This window comes from Alosa alosa, chromosome 6 (genome assembly GCF_017589495.1).
Source record: "Alosa alosa isolate M-15738 ecotype Scorff River chromosome 6, AALO_Geno_1.1, whole genome shotgun sequence".
NCBI lineage: Eukaryota > Metazoa > Chordata > Actinopteri > Clupeiformes > Clupeidae > Alosa > Alosa alosa.
The window spans coordinates 30,362,224-30,375,422 of record NC_063194.1 but is presented as its reverse complement, the minus strand read 5'-3'; the positions used below and the strand labels follow the sequence as shown (position 1 = coordinate 30,375,422).

At 46.7% G+C, this 13,199-nt stretch overlaps 1 protein-coding gene across 1 annotated transcript in view; it reads left to right on the top strand.

Moving 5' to 3' along the window:
• Window positions 1–13,199, top strand: part of waplb (WAPL cohesin release factor b) — a 42,532-nt gene that overhangs the window by 4,831 nt on the left and 24,502 nt on the right. The window contains 3 exon segments of the mRNA XM_048245500.1: window positions 7,421–7,710; window positions 7,752–8,254; window positions 9,860–10,230. Of these exon segments, the coding sequence (XP_048101457.1) occupies window positions 7,421–7,710; window positions 7,752–8,254; window positions 9,860–10,230 (1,164 nt within the window).

Genomic DNA, 13,199 nt, shown 5'->3' with positions numbered 1-13,199 from the left:
GCAAGCTTGTGTGTAAGTTCAGTTCAGTGAGACTTGTTAAATCACTGCAAAGCTGCATGGAAAGACCATTAGATGATTACATCGTGTGTGTGTGTGTGTTAAGTGTGAGCATGCATAAGTGTGCACGACCACTAATCCCACGACGCCTGTAGACAAAACCACCTCTATCAATTATCTCCCCAGTGGCAGACACACACGTACACAGCTAGGCAACATGATTCACTGTGTTGACTCTGAGTGTAGAGCCAGAGCCTGAAGTGAGCTCAGGGCTGTTGTGTTTTCTTATGGTGATTGTTGATTGCTGAACTGAATGACAAACCAACCACACGACACACACACACACACACACACACACACACACACACACACACACACACACACACACACACCAACCGCCGTCTCCAGAGAAAACCACTTACAGCTTCTGTGGCCTACTATTGTGTCACTCACGCCCAGGGCTGGTACATCTCTCTCTGTCTGTGATTAATCAGCTTAATTTGTGTGCCGTTGATCAGTCCTCTGAGCCTAGACACAAAGTGTGTGTGTGTGTGTATGTAATATGCCCTTTTAGGCCTACAGTTTCCTGACCTGTGGTGGGGTGTAGGGCCAATCTCAATTCTCTGTTTTACCCCTTCCCCTATCCCTTCATCTTACCCTAGCCTTGTCCCTCGAAACTGAATGGCAAGACATAGGGGTGAAGAATATTCCCCTTGGAAATGAGACACCACTAGCCAACCATAAGGGAGGTGGGATGGATGAAACGCGGATGCGTAATTTACAGAGATCGTTACCACACTGAAAGCTAATATTTTGTCACTAGCAACCTGTCTTCTATCAAATAGGCTATCATTGTATTTTCAGCTCGGAATAAAACCGTTCAGCAATTATTTCAACAGCAGAACGTGCCTATGTTCGTTCGTAGCCTACATCCTGGTCCGGGTGAATGAAACAGTGATGGAGGACAAAATAAACATGCAGTTTGCTATGTAAACATCCCACAACTCCGCCGATATTTTACAATAATATCAAATGGTGTTAGTTACTTGACATCAGAAGCAATGGCCTATCGCGGTCGACACAGGCCTATGCAGCAAATATAAAACCGGGCGGTAAAAAAGTTCAGTGAATTTAGCTGCTGTTGGACTTTACATTTCTGACATGGGATGCTGCCAATTCGCGGGGTATGCTATATCAAACATGGAAATATGTAAAATGCGAGACATTCACGCTATTAATGATGTGCTGTTAACATTCACAAAACAGCGATTTTTGCAAACATTTCATGTCAATGAATCTCTCGGTGTGCTTGTTTTCGGTGTGGCGATTGTATGTTGCGGGTATTTCTCTTACCCCTCGGTTTCAAGTAAGCTCTCGATCTTGCTTGGTTTTAAGGGATATCTACCCCTTGCCCTTATCCCTAGCCCTTAATCGAAATGAGAATTGAGATAGCCCTTCGTCTCACGTGCACGCGCAAAACTAAGTGGAAGGGGTAAAATGGAGAATTGAGATTGGCCCTTAGTGTTGTATTAAAGGAATGCTGTGGACAAAAGCTTAGAGAAGCTTCTTAGCGGAGATAGGTGTGTGTGTGTGTGAGACACTAGAGAAGCTGAGGGTGTGTTTAACAAGTCTCTAATCATGGAAAGGCTTCTAGTCGGCCCAGAAGACGCTTGGATAATGTAGGTGCGAGATGGTACGAGGGTCATCATGACTCATGAGCTGCTGCTCACATAGCAATTTACATCACACACACACACACACATGCACACGCGCTCGCGCTCAAAACTCAACAGAATTCTCCCTGCTTTAAATGAATGGTTGACAGAGTAGTTCACTGAACAACACACCTCTTCTCAAACACAACACCACACACACACACACACACACACACACACACACACACACACACACACACACACACACACACATCTCCCTCCTTCAAAGAGTATTGATAGCCACAGGAAGAGTAGGCCATTTCCACAATGTTGTGCAACACATTTTCCAACAGAGCATGCAGGACAGCAGGCGTGTGTAATGCTGCATATTTACACTGCTCCAGTCATATGGGGAGTTTCAATCAGGACAAGCATTTTGTCTCAAAAAAGGCAAAAATTAAATCTCTTCATAAATGTTATTATTTATGTTTTTACTTGATGTGCATCTGTGAGTGCCTACATGTTGTTAGTTCTAGACATTAGAAAATGCATCCCTTTAGATATTACGCTACTGTGGGTATCGTATGTGCTTGCCCAGCCCTTTAGATATTACGCTACTGTGGGTATTGTATGTGCTAGCCCAGCCCTTTAGATATTACGCTACTGTGGGTATTGTATGTGCTAGCCCAGCCCTTTAGATATTACGCTACAACTTATCAGACAAGTATGTGCTAGCCCAGCCCTTTAGATATTACGCTACTGTGGGTATTGTATGTGCTAGCCCAGCCCTTTAGATATTACGCTACTGTGGGTATTGTATGTGCTAGCCCAGTCCTTTAGATATTACGCTACTGTGGGTATTGTATGTGCTAGCCCAGCCCTTTAGATATTACGCTACTGTGGGTATTTTATAGCCCAGCCCTTTAGATATTACGCTACAACTTATCAGAAACGGGTGTGTGTGTTATGTCATTGGCGATTGTAGTAATGCTATTGGCCCTTTAGATATTAAGCTGGCTTATCCAGAACGGTGTGTTATTGTGTGTGTGTGTGTGTGTGTGGGTGAGTGACTCCTCATTTACTTTGGGTGTGATTACTTTCTTCCTAGCTTACTGTGTGAGTTCCGTGCATCACAGCAAACAATGACACAACAACAACAACAACAACAAGACGCAGTTGAGAGTTGAATATGTGGTGGGGTGCTGTAATGGGGAGCCCTGCTGGGTCACCAAATGCTGCACAACAAAGCACATCCAGCCTGTGAAGCGCTCTGTTCCACACACACACACACACACACACACACACACACACACACAACAAAGCACATCCGATACCAATGAGCACTCCTGTTCCACACACACACACACACACACACAACAAAATTTTTATCCGGTACCAGCAAAAGTGGCTCTGACACACACACACACACACACACACAACAAAGCACATCCGGCCTGTGAAGCGCTCTGTTCCACACACACACACACACACACACACACACACACACACACACACACACACACAACAAAGCACATCCGGCCTGTGAAGCGCTCTGTTCCACACACACACACACACACACACACAACAAAGCACATCCGGCCTGTGAAGCGCTCTGTTCCACACACACACACACACACACACACACACACACAACAAAGCACATCCGGCCTGTGAAGCGCTCTGTTCCACACACACACACAACAAAGCACATCCGGCCTGTGAAGCACTCTGTTCCACACACACACACACACACACACACACACAACAAAGCACATCCGGCCTGTGAAGCGCTCTGTTCCACACACACACACACAACAAAGCACATCCGGCCTGTGAAGCGCTCTGTTCCCACACACACACACACAACAAAGCACATCCGGCCTGTGATTCCATTCCGGTCCATTCCATTCCATTCCATTCCATTCCATTCCATTCCATCCATTCTCATTCCATTCCGTTCCATTCATTTCCATTCCATTCCATTCATTCCATTCCATTCCCATTCCATTCCACTGTTTCCGGTGTCCGGCCATTCCATTCCGGTCCGGCCATTCCGTCCGGTTCCGGCCATTCATTCCACTGTCCGTTCCTGGTCCGGTGGTGTTCCATTCCGGTTGTTCCACCGCTGTCCGGTGTTATCCGGCCATTCCGTCCATCCATTCAATGGTGTCCATTCCGGCCCGGGCCTCGGGCCGGCCATTCCACTGTCCGGTCTCCGGGCCATTCCTGTCCGTCCGGGGCCTGTGGTCATTCCGGGCCATTCCGGGCCGGCTCCGGCCATCCGTCCTCGGCTCCGTCGGGCCTGTGGTGTTCTCGGCCGATCCTGTCGTTCCACTGGGTCCGGTCCGGTCTCGGTCCGTTCTCGGTCCTGTGGTGTCCGGCCAGTCGTTGTGGTCCGGCCATCCGTGGGTGTCCGTTCGGTCGTTATTCCATTCCTGTGGTCGTGGGGCTCCGGCCGTCCGTTGTCGTCCGGCTCGTGTCGTTCCGGTCGTGGGTGTCGGTCCGGTCGTGGTCCGGTCCGTTACTCGTTGATCCGGTCGTGGTCGTTTGCACTCCATCCATTGTCCATTCCACCACTCCTTCCATCCATTCCATTCCACCTACTCCTTCCATCCATTCTTCATTCCACCACATCCATTCTCTCTCTCACACACACACACACACACACACACACACACACACACACCATGAAAGGGAGTGCAGAGCACCTGATGCAGAAGGAGGGCATCAGAGTGACTAATCCTGAAACACATGATGAAGGAATGAGAGAGGAGGAGAAAGAGAGGGATGAGAGAGGAGGAGAAAGAGAGGGATGAGAGAGCGAGCAAGAGGAGGAGGAGAAAGAGGGATTAGTGTTAATTTTGTCACCTATTTTTAATTTAGTCTTAGTCTTAGTCTTGTGACAAAAAATTTCTTTTTAGTCTTTTGTCATATTTAGTCATTCAAATATAATTTTTGTTAGTCAAGTTTTAGTCGACTAAAAGTCTTGTCATTTTAGTCTAGTTTTAGTCAAAAAAGAAAACTAAAGGTATCTTAGTCTTAGTCAGTTTTAGTCAAAAACATTTTAGTCGTTTTGTTTATAATAAATTATTTCTGATTACCATTTCAGGTGAAATAGTGTCCACACATCTCAATTTTTCAATATTGTGTGTCCACAGGGCTACTCGCTTGTTTAGAACTCATTCAGATTTTTTTGTCAGTCAGTATGTTTACATGGACAGGCAAGTCGAAAGCTACAGTTATAGCTCGGCTGGGATTTGACCATAGACAGTAAAGATTTGAATGGACCACTGTCATGATCATCGTAGGACCAGTGTTTCTCAAAGTGTTATCCGCAGACTGTTGGTCCGCAAGCAGACGTGGTAAAATATGATATAGATGAGTTGTTTGCAATATTGAACCAACTTGTAGGCTACTGTATGTAAATCCAAACAGTTCTGCAACACTGTCTATGTAAGATATGCCAGTTAAATCATATGAATCTGACACAATAAGCAAAGTGCAAAGACAATAAGCAAGGTTGTTCAGTGAGTAGGCCTATTGTGTAGGCTAATATACTGTTGAAGTAGGTCTAATTTTTTTTTTTTTTTAGCTAGGTGGTCCGTATTTCTTTTTTTATTGGTTAGTTAATGGTCCTTCGTCTGAAAAAATGTTTGAGAAACACTGTCGAGACCCAAGTATTAATGTTTTTACTGGCCACGCTAGATGGTGATATGCAACACATTCCCCAAACTCTCCATCTTAACAGAGAATATGATCTTAGCTATCTTGCTAGCTTAACTTTCCATATTAGCTTACTTGCTAGCAAACTTTGCATCATCAGTGTGACTAGTTAAATAGTTGACATTACTTGCTGAAAATTTTCAGATGGACATTCTGGGGATGTTAATTTGTCAATGTATGAGAGAAGCTTCAACTTCTGGGTCTGTAGCATTGTGGCATAAAGCTTAGGGTAGTTAGCTTGCTAACTCTGACAGAAATCTCGGTGTTATTGTTCCATGTAGTTTAGGTGTTGCAGCCACAGGGTTGCAGCAACAGCACGTAGACTAGCCTACAGGAAAGCTGCCAAGATGAACTCATTTGGAATAATTTTGAAAATATAACAGCTAGATATTCGGTCTTCTCATTTTGTAGACCTAAATGAAGAGAGATTTTATCTTAGTTTTTATTTCATGCAAAACATTTTAATCTCTCTTTTTTTTTCAACAATAATGAATCTTAAGATAGTCTTAGTCAGTGTTTCAGGACATTAGTGCAGTCTCGTCATCGTCTCGTCTTAGTCATGAAAAAAAAGGTAGTTGACTAACATATTTCCTCTCGTCTTGTCTGACGAAATTAACACTAAGAGGGATGAGAGAGGAGGAGAAAGAGAGAGAGATGAGCGAAAGGAGGAGGAGAAAGAGGGATAAGAAAGATCAGAGAGGAGGAGGAGGAGGAGGGGAGAAAGAAAGGGATGAGTGAGAGAGTGGGGTTCTAGAGGAAGTGATTTCATCAGAGTGAGGCTGTCTGAGGTTGTATGGCTGCTGTTTCCGTGTGTGTTGTGTGTACACAGATATACCATACGTGACATGACAGCCACACATACACACACACACACACACACACACTAATGGTGTGTGAGCACATTGGAAATGTCCCAGCTAATCATTCTGTAATTACTCTGCTGTCATTCATTAAAACACACTCACTCAAACACCTACCCACTGTCTTTCTCTCTCTCTCTCTCTCTCTCTCTTCCTCTCTCTCTCTCTCTCTCTCTCTCTCTCTCTCTCTCTCTCTCTCTCTCTCTGTGGTTCTGCTTATATAAAACACTGCTCTGCTCTGTTGACTTAGTTCAGTGTTCCAGATCTCAAGGTTCCGTGAGGTCAACCCCCATTATAGCGCTAGTCGAGGTCCAAGTGTGGCAAAGCGTAAGCTGAGCTCATGTCCAGGTCCACTGAACATCACTTTTGTTTCTAATCAGTTCATGGAACCTTATCTGTCGTGGTACTTTTCGTTTGTAACATTAGTTCCAGTTAGAGGCAAATTGTTTTAGTGAATTGAATCGATTGCAAACCCACACCCTTCAACATCGTGCAGCGACAGAACGGCTAATGTAATAGGCTAGCTGTAGCTAGCTTCTGACCACTCCGAGGCCTTGAGACAGACGGTGGCGTTTAACTGTGTGGAGCGCTGCAGCACAGAGTGTTTGTGCTGGCAGAAAGGCCCGCCCAGACCTCTCAGCACTGAGTCATGTCTTCAGAGGAAGGCTTGGACGCCTTGTTGTGTCTCAGACCTCCCAGCACTGAGTCATGTCTTCAGAGGAAGGCTCAGCCTCTTCATTTTCCTCCTGCGCTGGTCCAGGTCGTGTTCTTCAGACGTACTGGACCGCGGTGTGTCGCTGAGCTGCGCTGACCGCAGCAGCGGTGGAGGGAATTAGAGGATGTGTGTGCGTGCTGTTGACCCAGGGCAGGCTAATGAGAGGAGTGTCCACCTGATGCTGTGTGTTTATGCAGACGGGACCTGTGCTCTCAGACAGTGTTTTGACTCATTTAGGGCAAGAGAGTAATTAGTAAGGTGTCTGTGTGTGTCTGTGTGTGTATATCTGAGCACATCTCTGAGCACATGTAGATTCACATCTGTAGCCAGTGTGTGTGTAATTTCATAAAGTGCAATCCATAGCTTACTAAGGTCTTCCCTCATTTCCTCTCATGAGCTTTAAGTCAGTGATCTCTTTAGTTATGTTCCCCTCCTGACCAGTGCTGTGGCTCCCTCTCTCCTCTCCCCAGGTCTGAGTCACACTAGCGCCCCCTCCTGGCTGCCCGACGACTCCTCCGACCGCCACATGAACTGGTACAAGAACGCGTCGGAGAGCGACCGGCGCCCGCACGCCCAGACCACCACGCTCCGCTCCGAGACGCTGGGCTCGCGGCAGGACGCCTGGGACCTGCTGGTGGGCCTCCAGTCCTCGTCCATCTCCACGCCTGCCCCGCCAGAGGCCCCCGCCCCACGGGAGCCCTTCTCCTGGGCGCTGGCCAGCCGGGCCACCACCACCACCACCAGCACCAACACCAGCGGCGTGCCCGCTGGCTTAGCGACCCGCAGACGGGCCTTCGGCAGGAGCAGTGGGGACCAGACCCGGGCCTTCGGCAGGAGCAGTGGGACCGCAGACCGGACACTCGGCAGGAGCCGCTGGAGCCCACAGAGACGTTGGAGCAGGAGGGACTTTTCAGAAGTCGTACTTCGGGCTGCAGCTGGCAGCAACAACTACCCGGACGTGCAGGGCGGCCCAACAAGGGCAAGCCCTCGGGCACGGACGCTCTGGAGGCCGCTGGCAGGGCGGTCGTCGTCACGGGGACCGCGGGGTCAGAGGTCACTCAGGCGCTGCACGCAGGCCGCGGGGGGCAGACGGGGCGGACGCGGGACTTCACCGTGCTGCACCCCTCCTCTCTGTCGGCCTGTAACGTCACCATCCAGGACCAGATCGACCGCAGCGTCGACCTCACCTCAGACCTGGGCTCTGGAGGAGGCGCCGTGGCAACAGGGGTCACTACGGTGGTGGATCCCGGCGAGGCCGGACGCCTCAGGAAGAAGGGAGAGATTCCAACCACCAAATCCGCAAGGTATGGACGGAGTGGGTGTACATGTGTGGGTAGGGCATGTGTGGGTAGGGCATGTGTGGGTAGGGCATGTGTGGGTAGGGCATGTGTGGGTAGGACAGTGTTTCCCAAACTTTTTTAAAATGCCACTTTTTAAAAATGACAGACCATCGTGACCCATTTCACTTCAGATCTAACATGCAACCACCAATATTGTTTTAGGTCACAGGTTCTCAAACTTCAAACTTTCTATGCCCCCCACAATTCTGCAATCTCAATTACACATGAAACAATGTTAAATATTTTCAAAGCTGTACAATTCTCGCTCAGTTTTGTACAAACACACAACCTCAGGTTTTCCTCATCCTGCTAGGCGACCCAAATAAAATCTCCTGCGACCCACCCGTAGGTCGCGACCCAGTCTTTGGGAACCAATGGGGCAGGGATTGGGTGGGCATGTGTGGGCAGGGATTGGGTGGGCATGTGTGGGCAGGGATTGGGTTGGCATGTGTGGGCAGGGATTGGGTGGGCAGGGATTGGGTGGGCATGTGTGGGCAGGGATTGGGTTGGCATGTGTGGGCAGGGATTGGGTGGGCATGTGTGGGCAGGGATTGGGTGGGCATGTGTGGGCAGGGATTGGGTTGGCATGTGTGGGCACACATGTGAGGTGAAGCACACATTAACCCAGAGCAGTGAGCTGCCTGCTACAGCGGTGCTCGGGGAGCAGTGAGGGGTTAGGTGCCTTGCTCAAGGGCAGTTCAGCCGTTCCTACTGGTCGGGGATCGAACCGAAAACCCTTTTGCCACGATTGCTCCAAAAAACTGCTACTGCCTACGAAAGACTGCCTACAAAAAAAGCTGAGATCCGGTATCTTGCCATTTTTCCTATGGGGACATAACATGGGGGTTTTGAATTATTGCACCTGTTATAGGGACGAAGAAGTCTGAAATGCAGAGGTTTTGCTCAACACACTTTTGTCCTCTGCCTTTAAGTGGTGCCTACGATCTTCGGTACGTTAAGATGGCAAACCCCAGCGCTAACTTGCAATGCAACATGCCATAGGTAGTTAGCTTCAATTAGCATCCGGATCTCCTTTAATGGGCAAAGATGGCAGCTTTGGTTCTTTTTTGTAGGCCAACTTCAGAGGTCAATTAGAAACGGCTCTTTCAGGACCAATGGGAATATCCACATACAAATAGCCAAATAAAAAAGACATGCAGAATGAATGAGTTCGTGGAGGGAATGAATGAATGATTGAGTTAGTTAGCGGAGTGAGTGAATTAATGAATGAGTGAGTGGAGGGAATGAATGAGTCAATGAGTGAGTGAATTAATGAATGAGTGAGTATCTGATTGGCCGAAAGTGGTAATGAAAGGGCTCCTTCATGTTTGTCCTGTTGTTTGTGTCATGTTTGTCCTGTTTGTCCTGTTTGTGGCATGTTTGTGCTGTTTGTGGCATGACAAATGAAACGGCACGGGTGCTGTAATGTGGGCTGGCCTTCACACCGAGAGCTCTCATCACGCTTGTTATGCCCTCCACACACACACACTGGTCAGCCCTTTCTCACCCTCTGCATAGCTTCTGTTTACTCTCAAGGTTGACGTGTGTGTGTGTGTGTCCCTCTTACAGTAAGTCCAAGCCGGCTCAGTCCAAATCCAAGAAGGGGGACTCCAGGCTTGACCTCTTTGGCTTCGACGATGCGGACGCCCCTGGTGACGACCCTAATGACCCGCTGGTGAACTTTGGCTCCAGCTACAAGATCCAGTACTTTGGGTTCGATGACCTCAGCGAGAGTGACGAAGACGAGGACGTCGATTCGCCCGCTGCGCAGAGGAGGAGGGAGAGGAAGAGGGCCAAGGCCGCCGCGCTCGCCGCCACCACGTCCACGGTCTCCACGACGACGACAGTTCCTACGGCAACCGCTGTGGCCATGTCCACGTCAGTCATTCAGACGGTGCCGAGAGAGATGACCGACAGACTGACCAGCAGCAGCAGAATAGGTCAGACAGAGCGAACACACACACACACACACACACACACACACACACACACATACATACATACATACATACATCCTCTCAGGATACAGACTGCAATTTAAAAGTGATATGAAGATACCATATGAAGTCTAAACAAGTCTAAACATGTGTTAAACTTCATAACCAAAGTCTGACATGTCTAGTAGCTTAAAGATAAGTTGGTTTATATTTTATTTTTCAACTCCCACTCACCAAAACTAAATGCTGGGATGAGATCTCTTTGTCTCGTAACTTATTTGTTCTGCTATATTAGGAAAGCCAACATTCTGTACTCAGGTTGGGTCAACGGTTGCATGTTTCTATACTGTAACTAAAACTTGGCTAGATGGCTTCAGATTTACTAGATCACGGGTGCCCAAATTCTGCTAGATAAACGCCAGCACCACAGTTGCAAATATCTTTTCATTTTGCATTCCGCTTCTTTAATAATAATAGCACTCAATTACACCGTTTCCCCTAAAACACTGCAGCATAACTGCTACTTTAAGAACTCAATTACACCGTTTCCCCTAAAACACTGCAGCATAGCCGCTACTTTAATAATAATAATAGCACTCAATTACACCGTTTCCTCTAAAACACTGCAGCATAGCCGCTACTTTAATAATAATAATAATAGCACTCAATTACACCGTTTCCCCTAAAACACTGCAGCATAACCGCTACTTTAAGAACTCAATTGCACCGTTTCCCCTAAAACACTGCAGCATAACCGCTACTTTAAGAACTCAATTACACCGTTTCCCCTAAAACACTAGCCTGACGTAGTCATACTCAATTCTAGTCAGAATATGAGTCTGATACTGCTCCATTGGGACGTAATTATGGGGTGTGTTTCAACCGATACAGGGGAGAATGCCTCTGCACTCAATTGGATAGACCTAACCAATCAGAGCAACAAAATAGCTTACCGTGAGGTGTAGGAAGAAAACACACACGAACCATCCTTCTGCTCCTATATCCCCTCCGTTTTTAAAAATAATTCTGTTGAACAGTGATATGCTACAAACATGTTAAACAGCTGGGAAAGGCTGTCGCAAATCCCTCGAACAGGTGGTCAATCAGAGATTTCAAACAAACGAGGGAACATGTCGCAATGCAGCAGCGCTGTTTCCCCTTGAGGAAAGTGAAACCACGAGTTTTCCCACATCTCAACTTTGGCCAAAGTTTTCAGAAATAATCTTTTTCAGTGATGCAACCTCATTAAATAATATGAATTTTCCATATGGGGTCTTAAAAGCCATGTATCCTTCTAGCCACAGCATTTTTGTTTCAAACATAAGCCTAATCTAAGCATGCTCAGATGACGTGATGGACCAGGCGCTGTTGCTCACCTGTCAATCATCGTAAAGCTTGATTTGATTGGTCCGCCCGATATAGGGCGAGCATACTTCCACCACAATGGAGCAATAGAGTGGTGAAGTCCCGCCCCTTCTACTTCCGGTCCATGGGACCTATCTTTCAAAAAATTATGAACGGGAGTTAATGGAGAGATAACAATTATTTTTTGGTCCAGTTTGAATTGTGCCACAAATTTCACATATGATGTGTGTGAATTTAAAAGATAATTTTTCACGTCAAGAAAGTACTGTTGTTCGATAGACTTCAAAAGTTATGTTGGTTTTGTGCGAATCCACTCAGTGGACTACATCTCGTCTCGAATGATGTGCGTCACCAAGCGTAATGAAGCGATAAGAGCTGTTATGCTAGTTAACGGTTGCATCTTGCTGCCTGCTATGTCACTTAACAGTATGTAATGTACAGTCTATGAACAAATACAACTTACCTGATGTGTTTAATCCTCTGACTCATGGTATTTTCTTCGGCAAGGAAAGCCCAATTAAGACCTGTTGCTGGTATGCTTGGACAATCTAGTGTGGCTGTGAATGAGCTAACGTCACTAAGCTGGCGACTGATGGGTTTGTAGTCGTTGGAATTACGATCTTTCACAATGTTGTAATTCAATAGTTCTGAAACAAACTGCAAATGTCTTTACATGAAAAATTGTCTTTAAAATTGACAAACATCATATGGGTAATTCAAGGCACAAGTCAACCGGGACCAGAAAATAATTTATTTTTCGCCATAGACTGCCGTTAAAAGATAGGTCTCATGGAGGCAAACGGAAGGGGCGGGACTTCACCACTCTATAGACCTCTCCAGAATAAGTCCCGCCTCTGTAACTTCCGTATCCATCCAACTTCCTGGCGTCGATTGTCAATGGGAAATATCATGGCGTTTCGAAATATCATACCGGTAAGGTCAATGCCAGACCGAACTTTCCCGACCTCAAATCTTGTGGGCAGGACTAAGTTCGGAATGGCACCCAGGCTACTAAAACACTGCAGCATAACCGCTACTTAAAGAACTCAATTACACCGTTTCCCCTAAAACACTGCAGCATAACCGCTACTTTACCACTCAATTACACCGTTTCCCCTAAAACACTGCAGCATAACCGCTACTTTAAGAACTCAATTACACCGTTTCCCCTAAAACACTGCAGCATAACCGCTACTATAATAATAATAATAATAATAATAATAATAATAATAATAATAATAATAGCACTCAATTGCACCGTCTCCCCTAAAACACTGCAGCATAACCGCTACTTTAAGAACTCAATTGCACCGTTTCCCCTAAAACACTGCAGCATAGACGATATTTTAAGAACGCCTAGCTTCCATGCGCTGCCACTACGCTTATCTCAGCTGACTTCAGAAACCTAAAGTTAGCAAGGTTTATGGATCTGTGTTGAATCTACGCAGCCTAATACCATCACACAAATGGTTCTCCATTAGCTCACCTAACCTGTGCAAGTGGCACACACTTGGTGGCTAATGTGTTACTGTAGCTCTGCACTTCAGCGGGAATTGAGGGAGAAGTAAAAAAAACTCTTAAAGGAGCCACACCACTTTTACAAGGGT